Below are 20,194 nucleotides of genomic sequence, written 5' to 3'. Positions count from 1 at the left end.
TTTCCTTCGCATAACCCCCTCCCCATCCGGCCCGTTGGCGCCGTGAGAGGGCTTGGGGGGACGGCTGCCGGAGTGTGATGCTCCGTGGGACAGTTTGTCCTTTTGTGGCCTTATGCTCCAGCTGCTGTCTTCTCTAATTGTGCCAGGTCGCTTTTCCTTGAACGCAGGTCGGCGTTCAATCCCCGACCGTCCAAGTGGTTGGACACCATTCCTGCCTCCCGTCCCATCCCAAATCCTTATCCTGACCCCTTCCAAGTGCTATATAGTCGTAATGGCTTGGCACTTTCCCCCTGATAGTTCCTTCCTTCCCCCCCCCCCCTCTTATCCTATCTGTTTGTCGTTTCCTGCCGACCTTTTGCTTGTTTTGTTTATTCTTTTGGACTTCTTCTATTTTGACGCCCGGGTGCTTGGGGAGGTATACTCTTGCACCCGTAGAACTGTAGTACCCGATGTCGAGAGCGAGGGGAACCTTTTATTGTCAATCCTCCTTTCGTCACTGAACCCGATCTCGACGGACTGACGGTTCTTAAGGTGGCGTTTGTGGGGCGTATACTCAAGGCGCACTCCTAGGGGGCCCCGGCATGATCGGCGAGGGCTTCTTGTTGGGTCTCCTGCCTCTAAATGTGGCTCCATGGACGGTATGGGGGCACATTCGTGAATGAATATTTTTCTCTTCGTAACTATGTCTAATTCTGTTCCTCATTTACCATCTCAGGCTCGTCGGGTGGGCGACCAAGCCCCCGAGTCGGTCCGTATTGGAAGACCGGGCTCTGTAGCCTCAGCTGCATTAGGCCCCGACCTTGCTCCTCCTTTGGCCTCTCTGACAACTTCCCTCGGCTCCCCTCCCTCCTCTGTGGTTGGGTTGAGCCCCAAGCTCCCAGTGGTGACTACCTCGTCCCCTGGCACGGCTCACTCTCTTGTTTTGACTACTGCGCCTTTTAACCCCTCTCTCTCTAGGGGTTCTCAATGCCGTCCTCGACACGGCCGCACTCGTTTCGATTCCTTCCCATTCTGATGCATATCAAACCTTGTTTGGTCCCGCTTCGTGGACCAAATACTTTGATCTCCCTCTTGATTCTGCGCCTCCAGACGATTTCTCCCTTCATAGGCACCTTGTTGATTCTGTGGATGCCTCTGTCACCTTCAAACCCACCCGTCTCGGTACACGTGTCGTTGTTGCTGCTCCTCAGAATGCGGCTACCCGCTTGGCTGCTTTATCCTGCCTTGGCGAGACCCCTATTTGGGTCTCCAAGAACGGTCAGTTGAAAACCAGTGTTGGCACTATTCTCCTCCCACCCCTTATTGCGACCGATGTTCGGAATCTGCATGACTGCCATGCTGATATTCAGCATACCTTTGAGGCCCAGGACCATTCTGCCCTCCGGGTAGACACATTTACTCGTCCCCCTCGTGGTCGTCGCCGTCAACCCCTTCGGGTTGTGAAGATTACCTTTGATGGTAGGACCCTTCCACTGTCATTCTTGCTGGTGCCAGGTGCTCTGTCCTAGAATACATTCCTTCTCCTAGGCTCTGTAACAAGTGCTGGAGGTTTGGGTATGGTGCCCTCCGCTGCTCTGGGATTCGCTCTCCCTGTCTTTTGTGTGGGGGCGAAGGTCACTCTAAGTCGGAGTGCTCTTCTCCCCAGGCTCGTTGCCTCAACTGCAGTGAGTCCCATCCTGCCTTCTCTCGTGCGTGAATCCATTACAAGCTTGAGGCAGCCGTCCTCAACTTGAAGCTCCGGGAGCGTTTATCTTTTCCTGAGGTGAGGCACCAGGTTTGCCGGCTCCCACCTTATGCAAACGTCTCGTATGCTCGCGTGTTGCGCTCTTCCTCTCCTCGTCCTTCCCACCTTCCTCAGACTCTCAACCGTTTCCGGGCCATGGACCCTGATGCGCCCACTGCCCCCTCCTCTGTTCCTTCGAGTTCTATCCCGAAAGGTCCCTCTCTTGGTTCTCTGTCTGGGGTTCCCCTTCTTTTTACCCGGTGTGTCATGTTTTCTGTGTCTTCTTCCTCGTCTCCTTCCCATCCTTCTCCTCCGTCTCTTGACTCTCCCCGCCGCCTATCAGTGCAGGCTGATTTCCATCGCTCTCCCAACGGCCATTGTGTGTGCTCTCGTTCCGCTTCTCCTGTTGAGACGCTGGAATTCGTTGCCCGGTACATAGTTGCTGGGACTAGGTCTCTTCAAGTCAGAAGAGTAAGCCTGGCTCCTCTCCTTTCTCTTCCCCGGCGGGTAAGAAGGCTTCGCTTTCTTCCTCGGCCCCTACTATTGACTCTATCGCTCCTTCCCCTCCCATTTCGGTGGTTGCGCCCCCTGTTCCTGCAATGGAGGTTTCTTTGGCCCCCCCGCTTCCCTCTTGGTTGCTGCCCTTGCTGAGGTGCACTCCCCCTCTTTTTACTCCCCCTCTTCCTGCTGCTGTCCTTGACTGCTCCTCCCTTCTTTCTCCTCCTCCCTTCTTTCTCCTCCTCCCTTCTTTCTCCTCCTCCCTTCTTTCTCCTCCTCCCTTCTTTCTCCTCCTCCCTCCTTTTTCCTCCTCCCTCCTTTTTCCTCCTCCCTCCTTTCTCCTCCTCCCTCCTTTCTCCTCCTCCCTCCTTTCTCCTCCTCCCTCCTTTCTCCTCCTCCCTCCTTTCTCCTCCTCCCTCCTTTCTCCTCCTCCCTCCTTTCTCCTCCTCCCTCCTTTCTCCTCCTCCCTCCTTTCTCCTCCTCCCTCCTTTCTCCTCCTCCCTCCTTTCTCCTCCTCCCTCCTTTCTCCTCCTCCCTCCTTTCTCCTCCTCCCTCCTTTCTCCTTCCTTCCTCCTCCTCCTCCTCCTCCTCCTCGTCCTCCTCGTCCTCCTCTTCCAGACCCCACCCGTCCACCTCTGGTCTGTTCTCCCGCTTCCTTCCCTCCGTCTTTGCTCAGTTTATCCATGCCGCCTAACCCTGACTTTGCTGACCCTGATCCCGGCCCTGATAGTCTTTAACGTGCTATGTTGCCCTTTCGCCTTTGTTTCTTCCTTGTCTCTGTTGTTGTCTTTTCTCTTCTCGTCGATGTCTATTCTTCAATGGAACGTTCGAGGTTATTACGCCAATTTCCTTGAACTCCAACTTCTGATTTCGCGCTTTTCGCCCCATTGTCTGTCTCCAGGAGCCGATGCTTGGTGCCTCATCCTGGTCGCTTTCGTGGCTATTCCTTTCTCTCCCCCCCCCCCCCCCTCCGCCCGCAATCCGATGTTCCCTTTGTCCCCTTACTTTTTCCTTCGCCTCTCCATTGTTCTGCTGCTCGTATCTTTGTGGGGAAATGGCACACAGTTTGTTCCATTTATCTCTCCTCGAGTGTCCCGCTATCTCTTCCTGCTCTGAAACACCTACTGGACTCCTTGCCGGAGCCTGTGCTCCTGTTGGGTGATTTCAATTGTCATTCCTTTTGGGGAATGACAAAATGACAAACATCCGAGGTCGCCTTCTTGAGCCGTTTATCCTCTCATCTTCCCTGTCTCTTCTGAATTCTGGTGAGCCCATGCATTTGGACTTTCGGACTCGCACTCTTTCCTGTCTTGATCTTTCTCTTTGCTCGTCTTCTCTATACTTAGATTTCATGTGGCAGGTTCTTGGTGTCCTCCATGGCAGTGACCATTTCCCCATCCCTGTTTCCTTTTTCTCTTTTCGCTCTACCCTCTCCTTCCCTAGGTGGCAGTTTGCTAAAGCGGACTGGAACCTATTTACCCTCAGTGCTGCTCTCTCTGACCTCTCCCTTCTACCTCTCCCTCGCTCTCTCCTCATTTTTCATGACGCTGTCTTCGACGCTTCCCTCCGCTCTATTCCTCGCTCTTCCTCTCGGGGTCCAAGGAAGTGCATGCCCTGGTTGAATGCAGACTGTGCTCGGGCTGTCCGCTGTAAGCGTGCAGCCTGGAAGAGAGACTGCCGTCAGCAGACGGCCGATTTTCTTTTCTTTCAGAAGGCGAGTGCGGTGGTACGTAGGGCCATTTGTATGGCTAAACTTAAATGTTGGGCATCTTATATCTCCACCATTACGTCCGAAACTGGTCTGCCACAAATCTGGAAGCGTATCCGCAAGATAGCGGGTAAGTTCGTTCCCGATGTTTCCCCGGTCCTTCACCTCCGTGGTACTCCTGTGGGGACCCGTTGCAGGTTGATACCGAACTGGGTTCCCACTTTTCTTCTGTTAGCTCTGGTCCTCATCTTCCCCCAATCTTTCCTTCTTCATAAACCTGTCCTTGAATCTCGTCCTTTCGATTTCTGCACTCGTTTTCGACTTCCCTATAACGCTCCCTTCTCTCTCTCTCTGAACTTCGTTCAGCCCAGGCTCTCTGCGGTTCTATGGCATCTGGCTCCAATGGCTTTCATTATGAGATGCTTCGCCATCTCCCTCCTATGGTTAACTGAGTCTGTATAATCGGATCTGGGAGTCGTTGTCAGTCCCTGAGGACTGGCTCGATGCCGTGGTCCTCCCTGTACGCAAACCAGGGTCTCTGGGAACATCCCCTAAGGACTTTCGCCCTATTGCCCTCACAAGTTGTCTGCAAACTCTTTGTACGTATGGTTAACGTTCGTCTGATGTGGTTCCTGGAACACTGTCACCTCCTCTCCCCTTCTCACTTTGGTTTCCGCAAGTTCCGCAGCACAACAGATGTCTTGATGAACTTGGTCTATATTCGTACTGCTTTTGCTGCGAAGACCACCGTTGTTGCCATCTTTTTTGACCTGGAAAATCTTACGACACCATTTGGCATTATCATATTCTATGAAGCTGGCATATTCTATGCCAGCTTCATTCTTTTGGCCTTCGTGGTCATCTCCCTCACTTTCTCCGCGGCTTCCTCTCTCGTCGTTCCTTTCGGGTGAGGCTTGGTACTGCTCTCTATGCCTTTTTTCAGCAATACGAAGGTGTGCCCCAGGGTAGTGTTCTGAGCACTACTCCTTTTCTGGTTGCCTTCAATGGTCTTCTTTCCTCTTCCTTCAGGTGTCTTCTCCGCTCTCTATGGCGATGATCTTACCTTTTGCTGTCAGGGTGATGATTCGCCTCTCCTTCAACGCCGGCTTCAACTTGCGATTGATGCCGTGTCGTCTTGGGCCACCGATCATGGCTTCAAGTTCTCTACTACTAAGACTTGGGCCATAACTTTTACTCGGAAACGGGTCGTTCTTCGTCCCTCCTTGTCACTTTATGATCATCCCCTTGAGTAGAGATATTCCGTAAAACGTTTGGGGTTATTCTTTGACACTCGTTTGTCTTGGTCTCCCCATTTCCCTTACCTCCGTGTTGAGCGCTCCGAGGCCCTTGCCCACCTTCAGGTATTGTCCCATACTTCTCGGGAGCGGATAGGCGCGCTCTCCTTGCATTACATTCTTCTCTCGTCCTGTGTAAGCTCAATTACGGATGCCCTGCTTACTCGTCTGCTTCTCCTACTCGTTGCTGTCTTGATACTTTGCACCATAATGGGTTGCACCTCAGTTCTGATGCTTTTCGTTCGACTCCCGTCCTCAGCTTGTATGTTGACACTGGCTTCCTGTCTCTCCAGGACAGCCGTGATCACTACTGTCTTCGCTATCTTGCACGATCGTTGCAACATCCTTCCTCTCGCCTCTGTCGTGCTTCAACTTTTACCCCTCCTGCGGTTCCTGTTCCTCTTCGCCACCACCCTCTTTCTGTCCGGTTATCTCGCTTACAGGATTCTCTTTCCGTTTGTATTTCTCGTATTTCTCCTCGTGTTGTTCCTTCTTTGCCCCCATGGAGAGTCCCCCGTCTGCAGTTTTGTGCATCCTTGACCCACATCACTAAAGCTTTTACCCTTCCTACGGTTCTAAAACGTCTTTTCCTTGAGCACTTTTCTTCTCGCTCGCACTCCATTTCCGTCTTCACTGATGGGTCTAAGTCTGCGGACGGTGTTGGCTACTCTGATGTTTTTCATGATCACACTTGTGTCGCTCACCTCCGGAGACTAGCATCTTCACAGTGGAGCTTTATGCTATTCTCTATGATCTTCGTCTCCTGCTCTCTCGTTGTCAATCTTCCTTACTAGTTGTTGTTGACTCTCGTATGCCCTCATGGCTCTCCTGTCCTTTAATCCAGTTCATTCAGTGGTTGTCGAGATCCAGCATTGGCTGTTTCTTGTTCACAGTAAATTTAAGTCAGATGAGTTTTGTTGGGTTCCCAGCCTTATTGGTGTCGATTTAAATGAGCATGCGGATGCTGCCGCCAGGGAAGCTGTCCGCTCTTGTCCCATCTCTCATAACGGTATTCCTTATCCGACTTTTACCCGGTTATCCATTCCTCCATCCTTACCCGATGGCAGGATTGTTGGTCGTCTGTTACTGGTAACAAACTACGTTCTCTTAAAGGTTGTGTGTCCTCGTGGCCATCCTCCTGCCACCGTAACTGGCAATGGGAAACGGCTCTGGCGAGGCTGCGTAATGGCCATACTTGCTTAACTCATGGTCACTTGATGGAGCGGCACCCTGCTCCTTATTGTCCTAATTGCATTGTCCCTCTTACAGTCACGCATATACTTGTTGAATGTCCTGACTTCCAGAACGAGTGTATATCTTTTTTTCCCACCAACCCCCGCGGTCGCTTCTCTCTCGATAATATTCTTGGTGACTCGGATACTTTGATATCGTTCGCCTTATGCGTTTCTGTTCTCGTATTGGCGTCCTTTGTGATATTTAGCGCCCTCTGATTATCCCTCACATTTGATGGTGCTACATAACCTTCCCAGTTTGGTGCCTTCTTTTTTATAATTATTACTTACTTCCTTTGCCAAATTTCATTACTTTTACACTTTCCCGAGTTGAAATTTAGTAGCCAATTTCTAGACCATCCCACCAGTTATTTCCAGGTCGTCTTATAGGTTCTATCTTCATCTATGATTCTTCTCATAATTTTTGCTTTATCAGCAAACATTGATAGGAATGAGTCTATACCCTCATGGAATACCCTATACCCTGCAGAATCGTGTCCATTATTACACTAGTCATTTCTTGAGTCTGTTATTGTGAGGCGTTCTGCATCATCTATAGGCAATTGATAAGGGTCTCTGCCATGATCTTCACGATGTTTTTCAGCTGGAGTTCGGTAAAACTGCAAGTTTGTGTTTATTCCAAAAGTGGTTGCTGTTCTTCCCACCTCTCACACTTGCTTTCTTGAGAATGTCAGGCCCTCTCACACTTGCCTTGCATTGCATGTCTGCTCCTCCCACTCTCACACACTTGCTTTGTAATTGTATAGATCATAGTTGTAACTGTAGGAGTTGTATACCTGCCCCTCTTCTCTGGAATTACATTGGGTTGCATCACAACAACCTCCCCCCCCCCCCCTTGCAGTCACCGGATTTGTACAGTGCTCTAGTCCGGCTTCTCTCAAAATGCCACATACAAGACTTGTATTTATGATAGTGAAGGAAGACACTCGTCTTACCCAATACACTTTCAAGACAATCATGAACGTTTGGGCAAAATTTTCTGAAATCAACCCCTCCGTGGTGCCTCCTTGCCGTAGTGAGGGGCTCACGTACACCTCCCAGGGACCGGTGTGGGTTGCCTGTGCCCTCTCTCCTGCCCCCTCTTTGGGTGATGTACGTGCTGAAGGGCACCATGTAGGGGCCTTGTGAGCCATCGGACCACCTGCTGGAGGGGTCGCCCTGAGTGGATGGTTGGGTGTCCAGGCTGGGGCGATAGGGGGACTGGGATCTTAGCACCAGTGTGGGAGAATGAACGTAGTAGTAGGACTCCCCAGTTGAAAAGGGGGAGCACTGCTAGGGACGACACACCCTTCCTGCACTGGCCCGCGCTTGGCCTCCCTGGCTACCCTGGTAGGTGGTATCCCTTGGTTCCAGGTCCCATCCCTTATATATTGGCTTGTTGTATGGATGACGACTTGACTTCTCTTACCCAGGCTCATAGGGTGGGCGATCTGGCCCCTGAGTCGGACCGTCCTGGAAGACCGGGATCTGTAGCCTCCGCTACAGAGCCCGGTTTAGACCCAGACCAGATTCTTCCTCCCTGCTCCCCTCCCTCTTCTGTGGTTGGGTCGAGCCCCAAGCCTGCTGTGGGGACAGTCTCATCACCTTGCACGGTTCCATCTCTTCTTGTGACTACTGCACCTTGTGACCCGTCTCTCTAAGGGTTCTCATCGCCGTCCCAGCCACGGTCGCTCTCGTATGCTCCCTTCCCATCTTACTTCGTTCCATGCTTTGTTTGGTCCTGCTACGTGGACTAAGTACTTTGACCTCCAACCTTTGGATTCAACTCCTCCTGACAATTTTTCCCTTCATAGGCATCTTGTCGATTCTGTGGATGCTTCTGTCACCTTCAACCTCACTCATCTTGGTACCCGTGTCGTTGCTGCTCCTCCTCAGGATGCGGCCACCCGCTTGGCCGTCTTGTCCTGCCTTGGCGAGACCCCCTGTTCGGGTCTCAAAGAACACTCGGTTGAATGCCAGTGTTGGCACTGTTCTCCTCCCGCACCATGTTACGACCGGTGTTAGGGATCTCGAGGACTGCCATGAGGATATCAAGCATATCCTCGAGGCCCAGGGTCATTCTGTCCTCCAGGTGGATACATTTACTCGTCCCCCTCGTGGTCATCGCCGTCTGCCCCTTCGGGTTGTGAAGGGGCATCATTTCATCATATTCCATCTCCTCGGCTCTGCAGTAGGTGCTGGAGGTTAGGGCATGGTACCCTCAAATGTTCTAGTCCTGTGTGTCTGTCCTCTCTGTGGGGAAGCAAGGGTCACTCTAAGTTGGAGTGCACTTCTCCCCAGGCCAGCTGCCTCAATTGTGGTGAGGCCCACCCTACCTTCTCCCGTGCGTGTATTCGTTACAAACTTGAGGCTGCTGTCCTCCACTTGAAGCACCGGGACCGTTTGTCTTTAACAGATGCTCGGCGCTAAGTTCATGGTCTCCCCTCTTTCGCCGGTGTCTCCTATGCTCGCGTGGTGCGCTCTTCCTCTCCTCGTCCTTCCCGCCTTCCTCAGTCTCACAACCGTTTCTAAGCCTTAGACCCGGTCACGCCCACCACCACCTCCCCTGTTTCCCTCCGTTCTGTCCCGAAGGGTCCCCCTCCTGGTTTTCTGCCTAGGGCTCCCCCTCTTTCTACCCAGTCTGTCACGTCGCCTGTGTCTTTTTTTTCCCTCTCCCTCTGGTCCTCCTTCCCGTCATTCTCCTCCGTCTCTTGGCTCTCCACGCCGCCTGACAGTGCGGGCCGATGTCCATCGCTCTCCTGATGGTTGTGCTGTTCACTCTCGCTCTTATTTTACTATTGAGACGCTGGAGTCTATTGCCCAGTACATTGCTGCTGGGACGCCTCTATCTTTGAGTCAAAAGCGGAAACCTGGCTCCTCTCCTCTCCTCTCCTCCCCGGTCGGTAAGAAGGCTTCACTTTCTTCTTCACCCTCTATCTCTGAGTCTATCGTTCCTTCCCCTCCCGCTTTGGTGGTGGAGCCCCCTGTTCCTGCTGTGGAGGTTTCTTTCGCCCCTGGTTTCATCTCTGTTGCGGTCCTTGCTGAGGTGCGCTCCCATCTTTCTTGCCCTCCTCCCCTTCCTTCTCCTCCAGACCCTGCTCGTCCACCTCTGGTCTGTCCTCCCATTTCTTTCCCTCCTCCTTTACTCAGTTTACCCATGCCCCCTAACCCTGACTTAGCTGATCCTGATCCTGACCCTGTGCTTTTTTAGCGTGCTGTGTTCCTTCTTCACCTTGTTTCTTCTTTGCTCTCTGTTGCTCTCCTCTCTCTCTTTGCTGATGTTTTTTCTTCAATGGAACATCCGTGGATTTTACGCCAATTTTTTTACCTCCAACTTCTTATTTCACAGTTTTCGCCCCTCTGTGTCTGTCTCCAGGAGCCGATGCTTGGTGCTCGTCTTGGTCGCTTTCGTGGCTATTCTTTTCTCTCCCCCCCCCCCCAGCGACAGCTGAGGTCCATAATTCTTCTGCTCTCTTGATTCGCTCCGATGTTGCCTTTGTCCCCTTACTTTTTTCCTCGCCTCTCCACTGTTCTGCTGCCCGTGTCTTTGTGCGTAGATGGTACACAGTTTGTTCCATTTATCCCCTCCCCCCCCCCCCCACTGCCCCACTTTCTCTTCCGATCTTAAACACCACCTAGACTCCTTGTCGGAGCCTGTGCTCCTGCTGGGCGATTTCAATTGTCATGCCTTTTGGGGTGAAGTGCTGACAAACATCCGGGGTCACATCCTTGAACCTTTCATCCTCTCTTCTTCCCTGTCCCTTCTTAATTCTGGTGAGCTCACTCATTTGAACTCTCGGACTCACTCTTTCTTGTCTCGATCTTTCTCTGTGCTCGTCATCCCTTTCCTTAGATTTCGAGTGGCGGGTCCTTGATGACCTCCATGGCAGTGACCATTTTCCTATCCTTGTTACTTTTTTCTCTTTTCACCCTCCTCTCTCCTTCCCTAGGTGGCGGTTTGCCGAGGCTGACTGGCGCCTCTTTACTCTCCGTGCTACTATTTCCGACCTCTCCATTCTGCCTCTCCCCTGCGCCCTCCTTCTTTTTCATGACGCTGTCTTTTACGCTGCCCTCCACTCTATTCCTCGCTCTTCCTCTCGGGGAACGCATTAGTGCGTTCCCTGGTGGAATGTGCTTGTGCTGTCCGCTGTAAGTGTGCAGCCTGGAAGAGACATCGCCGCCGGCAGACGGTCGAGTCTTTTGTTTTGTTTTGGAATGCGAGTGCGGTGGCCCGTAGGACCATCCGTGTGGTTAAAAGTGCTTTCTGGGCATCTTATGTCTCCACTGTTACGTCCGAAACTCCTCTCCCACTGGTCGTGAAGCGTAGCCGCAAGATTGTGGTTAAGTTCGTTCCCAATGTCTCACCGGTCCTTCGCCTCCATGGTGCTCTTGTGGCGGACCCGTTGCAGGTCGCGACCGAACTGGGTTCCCATTTTTCCTCTGTTAGTTCTGGTTTTCGTCTTCCCCAATCCTTTCGTAAGCCTATTCTAGAATCTCATCCTTTAAATTTCTGTACTTCCCTTCACCTTCCCTATAATGGTCCCTTCTCTCTCTCTCTGAGCTTCAGTCTGCCCTGGAGCTGGTCGGCCGAGCGTCCAGCACAGTGGACTTGTGAACCTGTGGTCCCGGGTTCGATCCCGAGCGACAGCGAGAAACTAGGGCAGAGTTCCTTTCACCCTATGCCCCTGTTACCTAGCAGTAAATTGGTACCTGGGAGTTAGTTAGCTGTCACGGGCTGCTTCCTGGGGTGGAGGCGTGGTCAAGGACCGGGCCACTGGGACACTAACAAAAAAGCCCCGAAATCAACTCAAGATAACCTCAAGATATAACCTAGCCCTTTGCGGTTCTACGGCAGCGGGCTCAGATGGCATTCATTATGAAATGCTTCGCCCTCTACCTCCGTGCACGTCTCAGTATTTACTGGGTCTGTACAATTGGGTCTGGAAGTCGTCGTCAGTCCCTGAAGACTGGCTCGATGCTGCTGTTCTCCCTGTTTGGAAACCAGGGTCTCTCGGGTCATCTCCCAAGTACTTCCGCCCTATTGCTCTCACGAGTTGTCTGCAAGCTCTGTGAACTTATGGTTAACGTTCGTTTGATGTGGTCCTTAGAACACTATCACCACATTTCCCCTTCTCAATTTGGTTTTCGCAAGTGCCGCAGCACAACAGATGTCCTGGTGAACTTGGAGGTCTCTATTCGTACTGCTTTTGCTGCGAAGACCCCCGTTGTTGCCGTGTTTTTTGACCTGGAAAAGTCTTAAAACACTTTCTGGCGGTATCATATTCTGTCTCAACTTCATTCTTTTGGCCTTCGTGGGAACCTCCCTCTCTTCCTCCAGAGCTTCCTCTCTCGTCGTTCCTTTCGTGTGCGGCTTGGTACCACTCTCTCTGCCCCTTTTCGGCAGTATGAGGGTGTACCCCAGGGTAGTATTCTGAGCACTTCTCTCTTTCTAGTTGCCCTCAACGGTCTTCTTTCCTCTCTTCCTTCTGGCGTCTTCTCCGCTTTCTATGTTGATGATCTTGCCCTTTGCTGTCGGGGTGATGATTTGCCTCTCCTTCAACAGGGGCTTCAACGTGCGATTGATGCCATGTCGTCTTGGGCCACCGATCATGGCTTCAAGTTTTCTGCGTCTAAGACTTGTGCTGACTTTTACACAGAAGCATGTCATTTTTCGTCCCTCTTTGTCGCTTTATGGTCATCTCATTGTGTACAGGGATTCTGCTAAGCTTTTGGGGTTAGTCTTTGACTCATGTTTGTCTTGGCCAGCCCATATCTCTTACCTTCGAGTTGAATTCTTTAAGGCCCTTAACCTCCTTTAGGTTGTGTTCCATACTTCTTTTTGTTGAGTGGATAGGCGCACGCTCCTCTATTTGCACTCCTCTCTCGTCCTGTCTAAACTCGATTATTGTTGCCCTGCATACTCTTCTGCTTCTCCTACTCTTCGCTGTCTTGATGCTTTGCACCATACTGGGTTGCGTCTCAGCTCTGGTGGCTTTCGTTCCACTCCCACCTTCAGTTTATATGTTGACACTGGCTTTCTCTCTCTTCAGGACCACCGTGTCGCTACTGTCTTCGCTATCTTGCGCGGTCCTTACAACATTCTTCCTCTCGCTTCTGTCGTGCTTTGACTTTTCCTCCTCCTGTAGCTCCTGTTCCTCTTCATCGTCTCCCTCATTCAGTCCGGTTATCTCGCTTACAGGATTCTCTTTCTGTTCATATTTCTAATGTTTCTCCTCAAATTGTTCCTTCCTTACCTCCGTGGAGAGTCCCCCTTCCCAAGTTTTGTATATACCCCTTGACTTGTATTACTAAAGCCTTTACCCCTCCTTCAATTCTGAAAAGCCTCTTCCTTGAGCACTTTTCTTCGCACTCCCACTCTATTTCCATCTTCACTGATGGGTCTAAATCTGCAGAGGGTGTGGGCTACTCTGTTGTTTTTCCTGACCGTACTTGTATGTGTCGCCTCCCTTCGGAGGCTAGCGTCTTTATGGCAGAACTTTGCTATTCTCTATGCTCTTCGTCTCTTGCTTTCTCATTCTCATTCCTCATTTGTGGTTATAGTTGACTCTCGTAGTGCCCTCATGGCTCTAGGGTCCTTTAATCCTGTCCATCTGGTGGTCATCGAGATTCAACATTGGTTGTTTCTTATTTCTAGTAAATTTAAATCAGTAGAGTTTTGCTGGGTTCCCAGCAATATTGGTGTTTCTTTCAATGAGCGTGCGGATGCTGCAGCTAAGGAAGCTATCCGTTCTTGTCCCATCTCCCGTAAAGGTATTCCTTATTCCGACTTTTATCCTGTTATTCATTCCTCCATTCTTGCCCGTTGGCAGGGTTGTTGGTCCTCTGTGGTTAGTAACAAGCTGCGTACTCTCAAACATAGTGGGTCCCCGTGGTCTTCCTCCTACCACCGTAACCGGCGGTGGGAAACTGCTTTGGCACGGCTGCGGGTTGGCCATACTTGCTTAACCCACGGTCACTTAATGGAGCGCCACCCTGCTCCTTATTGTTCGAATTACGTTGTCCCTCTTACAGTTGTGCATATCCTTGTTGAATGTCCTGACTTCCAGGACTAGCATGTGTCGTGCTTTCCGACCGTCTCTCGCGGTCACTTGGCTCTCGATAGAATTCTAGGTGAATCGGATACTTTTGATATCGTTCGCCTTATTCGTTTTTGTTCTCGTATTGGCATTCTTGGTGATATTTAGCGCCCTCTGATTATTTCGCACTTTGATGGTGCTATATAGCCTTCCCTGTTTGGTGCCTTCTTTTGATAATTACCTTACCTTTTGATAATTACCTTACCTTCTGAAATCGAGACTTGCATAATTAACGTTTACTGTAAGATTAGAATAATGTTTCTCTCTCTCTCTCTCTCTCTCTCTCTCAGGAATGCCTTAAGAGAGGATCAAGACAGTTCGAAGTTACAGCCAATTTGATGATCTTAAGACGCCATACTTCCCTTGTTTCCAATAATGGTCACCTCCCGGTCGTTGAGGTCCATGACAACTACCAAGATTAAATGTTCACAAAAACTTTGAAGATTTCTGTAAAAGAAAATTTTAATTATTTCAATTTGAATAATTTTTCAAATGTTAGTGTTTGGTTTTAATTTTGTATTTGTGAGTATTTTACTTTGCCTGTGATACCTCCTGTGTGCGTGTGCGTGTGTGCACGCCATATGAGGTCCACTTTTGGGTACCTCGGTGATGGCAGGGTCCATTAAGGACACCCTGAGAGGAGGAACCTCTATGAGTGTAGACTGGTGTCGTGTAAGAGGCATGACTGAAGGTGTCACTCTTGATGCCTCTATATTGGGAGCGACCCGATGGTCCTTCCATGGTCTGGCAGGACCTCCAGTACCCCATTATTGGTCCTCAGCTGGTCGGTGGACGGCTGAATGAGGAAGCACCTTGCAAGAGAGTTATTTTAATAAAATAAAACATAATTTAATAAATGTTTTAAAATGTTTGTTATAACTATGTATATGCTATTACAATTTTTATTATTACATGTGTTTTATTACCGTGTCCCCCTCCCTCTCTGCCCCGTTGTTACCGTGAGGGGGGCTTGGTGGGCGGCTGCTGGAGTGATGCTCCATGGGTCAGTCCTCCAACCTTTTGAGTCCTTATGCTCCTGCTGCTGTCCACACAAATTTTGCTGGACGACTCCCCCTCCCCGCTCAGCTCGATGTCGCCGTGTGGGGGCTTAGTGGGCGGCTGTCGCAGTGTGATGCTCCTTGGGACAGTCCTCTGTCCTTTTCTAGCCTTGTGCTCCTGCTGCCGTCCTCTCCAATTCTGCTGGGCATCTTTTCCTTTTCCTTCTGTTTCGTTTTTCTCCCCCCTCTTCTCCTATCTGCTTGCCGTTTTCTGCCGACCTTTTGCTCTTTCTGGTTCTTCCCTTGGACTTCTTCTATTTTGACGCCCGGGTGCTTGAGGAGGCATACTCTTGCACCCGTAGAACTGTAGTACCCGACGTCGAGAGCGAGGGGAACCTTTTATTGTCAATCCCCCTTTCGTCACTGAACCCGATCTCGACGGACTGTCGGTTTCTTAAGGTAGCGTTTGTGGGGCGTATACTCACGACGCACCCCTAGGAGGCCCCGGAAAGATCGGCGATAGCTTATTGTTGGGTGTCCTGCCTCTAATTGTGGCTCCATGGTGGGTGTGGGGGGCACATTCGTGAATGAATTCTTCTTTTCGTCATGATGATAACCCCTGTTTCGGCTGCTTCTGGTTTACCTTCTCAGGCTCGTGGGGTGGGCGACCAAGCCCCCGAGTCGGTCCGTATTGGAAGACCGGGCTCTGTAGCCTCCGCTGCATTGGGCCCCGACCTTGCTCCTCCTTTGGCCTCTCTGACTCCTTCGCCTGGCTCCCCTCCCTCCTCTGTGGTTGGCTCGAGCCCCAAGCCCCCAGTGGTGACTACCTCGTCAACTGGCGCGGCTCCTTCTCTAGTTGTAACTACTGCGCCTTTCAACCCCTCTCTCTCTCTGGGGGTTCTCACCGCCGTCCTCGTCACGGCCGCCCTCGCTCATTCCTTCCAGTTCTGCTACCTATCAAGCCTTGTTTGGTCCCGCTTCGTGGGCCAAATATTTTGATCTCCTCCCTCTTGATTCTGCGCCTCCTGACGATTTCTCCCTCCATCGACATCTCGTTGATTCCGTGGACGCCTCCATTACTTTCAACCCCACTCGTCTCGGTACACGTGTCGTTGCTGCTCCTTCTCAGGATGCTGCTTCCCGCTTGGCTGCCTTATCCTGCCTTGGCGAGACCCCTGTTCGGGTCTCGAAGAACACTCAGTTGAATGCCAGTGTTGGCACTATTTTGCTCCCACCCCATGTTGCGACCGGTGTTCGGGACCTGCGCGACTGCCACGACGATATTCGACATATCCTTGCTGCCCAGGGCCATTCTATTCTCCAGGTGGACACGTTTACTCGTCCCCCTCGTGGTAGTCGCCGTCAACCCCTCCGGGTTGTGAAGATTACCTTTGATGGTAGGACCCTTCCACCCTTTGTCATTCATGCTGGTGCCAGGTGCTCTGTCCAGGAGTACATTCCTTCTCTTCGGCTCTGCAACAAGTGCTGGAGGTTTGGGCATGGTGCCCTCCGCTGTTCCGGGACTCTCTCTCTCTGTCCTTTGTGTGGTGGCGAAGGTCACTCTAAGTCGGAGTGCACTTCTCCCCAGGCTCGTTGCCTCAACTGCGATGAGGCCCATCCTGCCTTCTCCCGTGCGTGTGTCCATTACAAGCTTGAGGCAGCCGTCCTCAACTTGAAGCACCGGGAGCGTTTATCTTTTCCTGAGGCGAGACGCCAGGTTCGCTGGCTCCCGCCTTATGCTAATATCTCTTATGCTCGCGTGTTGCGCTCTTCCTCTCCTCGTCCTTCCTGCCTTCCTCAGACTCACAACCGTTTCCGGGCCTTGGACCCTGATGCGCCCACTGCCCCCTCTGTTCCTTTGGGTTCTCTCCCGAAGGATCCTCCTCCTGGTCCTCTGTCTGGGGTTCCCCTTCCTTCTACCCGGTCTGTCGTGTCTCCTGTGTCTTCTTCCTCGTCTCCCTCCGTTCCTCCTTCCCATCCTTCCCCTCCGTCTCTTGACTCTCCCCGCCGCCTGTCGGTGCGGGCTGATGTTCATCGCTCTCCAAACGGCCGTCATGTGTGCCCTCGTTCAGCTTCTCCTGTTGAGACGCTAGAATCCGTTGCCCAGTACGTGGTTGCTGGAACACCTGTCTCTTTACGTCAGAAGCGTAAACCTGGCTCCTCTCCTTCCTCCTCCCCGGCGGGTAAGGAGGTTTCGCTTTCTTCCTCGGCCCCTACTTCTGCCTCTCTCGCTCCTTCCCCTCCCATTTCGGTGGTTGCGCCCCCTGTTCCTGCTATGGAGGTTTCTTTAGCCCCCGCTTCCCTCACAGTTGCTGCCCTTGCTGAGGTACGCTCCCCTCTTTCTACCCCTCCTCTTCCTGCTGCTGTCCTTGCCTGCTCCTCACCGTTGTCTCCTCCTCTTCCTCCTCCTCCTCCTCCTCCTCCTCCGGACCCCGCCCGCCCACCTCTGATCTGTTCTCCCGTTTCTTTCCCTCCGTCTTTGCTCAGTTTACCCATGCCCCCTAACCCTGACTTTGCTGACCCTGATCCCGACCCTGATATTCTTTAACGTGCTCAGTTGCTCTTTCGCCTTTGTTTCTTCCTTGTTCTCTGTTTTTGTCCTTTCTCTTCTCGTCGTTGTCCATTCTTCAATGGAACATTTGAGGTTATTACGCTAATTTCCTCGAACTCCAACTTCTGATTTCGCGGTTTTCGCTCCTTTGTGTCTGTCTCCAGGAGCCGATGCTTGGTGCTCCTCCTGGTCGTTTTCGTGGCTATTCCTTTCTCCCCCCCCCCCCAGCTATTGCTGGGGCTTCTAATTCTTCTGCTCTTTTGATTCGTTCTGATGTTCCCTTTGTTCCTTTACTTTTTCCTTCACCTCTCCATTGTTCTGCTGCTCGTGTCTTTGTTGGGAAATGGTACACTGTTTGTTCCATTTATCTCCCCCCGAGTGTCCCGCTTTCTCTTCCTGATTTGAAACGCCTCCTAGACTCCTTGCCGGAGCCTGTGCTCCTGCTAGGTGACTTCAATTGTCGTCATTCTCTTTGGGGTGACGTTCTGACGAATTCCCGGGGTCGCCTCCTTGAGCCGTTTCTCCTCTCTTCTTCCCTGTCTCTTCTGAATTCTGGTGAGCCCACTCATTTGGACTCTCGGACTCGCACCCTTTCTTGTCTTGATCTTTCTCTCTGCTCTTCTTCTCTTTACTTAGATTTCACGTGGCAGGTTCTTGATGACCTCCATGGAAGTGATCATTTCCCCATCCTTGTTTCCTTTTTCTCTTTTCGCCCTTCCCTCTCTTTTCCTAGGTGGCAGTTTGCTAAGGCGGACTGGACCCTATTTTCCCTCAGTGCTACTCTCTCTGACCTCTCCCTTCTGCCTCTCTCTCGCGCTCTCTTCCTTTTTCATGACACTGTCTTCAACGCTGCCCTCCGCTCTATCCCTCGCTCTTCCTCCCGGGGTCCACGGAAGTGCGTTCCCTGGTGGAATGCGGACTGTGCTCGGGCTGTCCGCTGTAAGCGTGCAGCCTGGAAGAGGCACCGCCGTAGGCAGACGACCGATTCTTTTCTTTTCTTTCGGAAAGCGAGTGCGGTGGCCCGTAGGGCCATCCGTACAGCTAAACGTGAATATTGGGCATCTTATGTCTTAACAATTACGTCCGAAACCCCTCTGGCCCAGATCTGGAAGCGTATCCGCAAGATAGCGGGTAAGTTCGTTCCCGATGTTTCACTGGTCCTTCACCTCCATGATACTCTTGTGGCGGACCCGTTGCAGGTCGTTTCCGAACTGGGTTCCCACTTTTCTTCTGTTAGCTCTGGTCTTCATCTTCCCCAATCTTTCCTTCTTTGTAAACCTGTCCTTGAGTCTCGTCCTTTAGATTTCTGCACTCATCTTCAGCTTCCCTATAATGATCCCTTCTCTTTCTCTGAACTTCGTTCTGCCCTGGCCCTCTGCGGTTCTACGGCGTCGGGCTCCGATGGTATTCATTAGGAGATGCTTCGCCATCTCCCTCCGAGCACGTCTCAGTATTTACTGAGTCTGTATAATCGGATCTGGGAGTCGTCGTCAGTCCCTGAGGACTGGCTCGATGCCGTTGTCCTCCCTGTTCGCAAACCGGGGTCTCTGGGTACTTCCCCTAAGGACTTTCGCCCTATTGCTCTCACAAGTTGTCTGCAAACTCTTTGAACGTATGGTTAACGTTCGTCTGATGTGGTTCCTGGAACACCATCACCTCCTCTCCCCTTCTCAATTTGGTTTCCGCAAGTGCCGCAGCACAACAGATGTCCTGGTGAACTTGGAGGTCTATATTCGTACTGCTTTTGCTGCGAAGACCTCCATTGTTGCCGTCCTTTTTGACCTGGAAAAGGCTTACGACACCACTTGGCGTTATCATATCCTATCTCAACTTCATTCTTTTGGCCTTCGTGGCCATCTCCCTCTCTTTCTCCGCAGCTTCCCCTCTCGTCGTTCCTTTCGGGTGCGCCTTGGTACCGCTCTCTCTCCCTCTTTTCAGCAATACGAAGGTGTGCCCCAGGGTAGTGTTCTGAGCACTACTCTTTTTTCTGGTTGCCCTCAATGATCTTCTTTCCTCTCTTCCTTCTGGTGTCTTCTCCGCTCTCTATGTCGATGATCTTACACTTTGTTGTCAGGGTGATGATTCGCCTCTCCTTCAGCGCCGGCTTCAACTTGCAATTGATGCCATGTCGTCTTGGGCCACAGATCATGGCTTCAAGTTCTCTACTTCTCAGACTTGTGCCATGACTTTTACGCGGAAACGGGTTGTTCTTCGTCCCTCTTTGTCCCTTTATGGTCATCCCCTTGAATACAAAGATTCCGCGAAGCTTTTGGGGTTATTCCTTGACACTCGTTTGTCTTGGTCTCCCCATATCTATTACCTCCGTGTTGAGTGCTCTAAGGCCCTTGCCCTCCTTCAGGTCTTATCCCATACTTCTTGGGGGGAAGATAGGCGCACTCTCCTTGCTTTACATTCCTCTCTCGTCCTGTCTAAGCTCGATTATGGTTGCCCTGCTTACTCGTCTGCTTCTCCTTCTACTCTTCGCCGTCTTGATGCTTTGCACCATACTGGGTTGCGCCTCAGTTCTGGTGCCTTTCGTTCGACTCCCATCCTTAGCTTGTATGTTGACACTGGCTTCCTGTCTCTCCAGGACCGCCGTGATCGCTACTGTCTTTGCTATCTTGCGCGGTCCTTGCAACATCCTTCCTCTCGCCTCTGTCGTGCTTTAACTTTTACCCCTCCTGCGGTTCCTGTTCCTCTTCACCACCTCCCTCTTTCTGTCCGGTTATCTCGCCTACAGGATTCTCTCTCCGTTCGTATTTCTGATGTTTCTCCTCGTGTTGTTCCTTCTTTGCCCCCGTGGAGGGTCCCTCTTCCGCGGTTTTGTACTTCCTTGACCCGTATCACTAAAGCTTTTACCCCTCCACCGGTTCTAAAACGCCTTTTCCTCGAGCACTTTTCTTCTCACTCCCGCTCCGTTTCTGTCTTCACCGATGGGTCTAAGTCAGCGGACGGTGTTGGCTACTCTGTTGTTTTTCCTGATCGCACTTATATGTGTCGCTTGCCTCCGGAGACTAGCATCTTTACAGCAGAACTTTATGCTATTCTCTATGCTCTTCGTCTCCTGCTTTCTCGTTGTCTGTCTTCCTTTG

General features: G+C 51.6%; 1 protein-coding gene across 1 annotated transcript in view; it reads left to right on the top strand.

Annotated features, from left to right (window-relative positions):
• LOC138373266 (F-box DNA helicase 1-like) overlaps window positions 1-14,464 on the top strand; it is a 51,783-nt gene extending 37,319 nt beyond the window's left edge. The window contains exon 6 of the mRNA XM_069339308.1: window positions 13,844-14,464. Within this exon, the coding sequence (XP_069195409.1) occupies window positions 13,844-13,975 (132 nt within the window). The 3' untranslated portion in view covers window positions 13,976-14,464. The remainder of the gene's footprint in view (window positions 1-13,843) is intronic.
• Window positions 14,465-20,194: the final 5,730 nt, after the last annotated feature.

Source organism: Procambarus clarkii, chromosome 41, assembly GCF_040958095.1.
Source record: "Procambarus clarkii isolate CNS0578487 chromosome 41, FALCON_Pclarkii_2.0, whole genome shotgun sequence".
Classification (NCBI taxonomy): Eukaryota; Metazoa; Arthropoda; class Malacostraca; order Decapoda; family Cambaridae; genus Procambarus; species Procambarus clarkii.
Note: the sequence above shows the minus strand (reverse complement) of the source record. Positions and strands in the feature narration are given on the sequence as shown.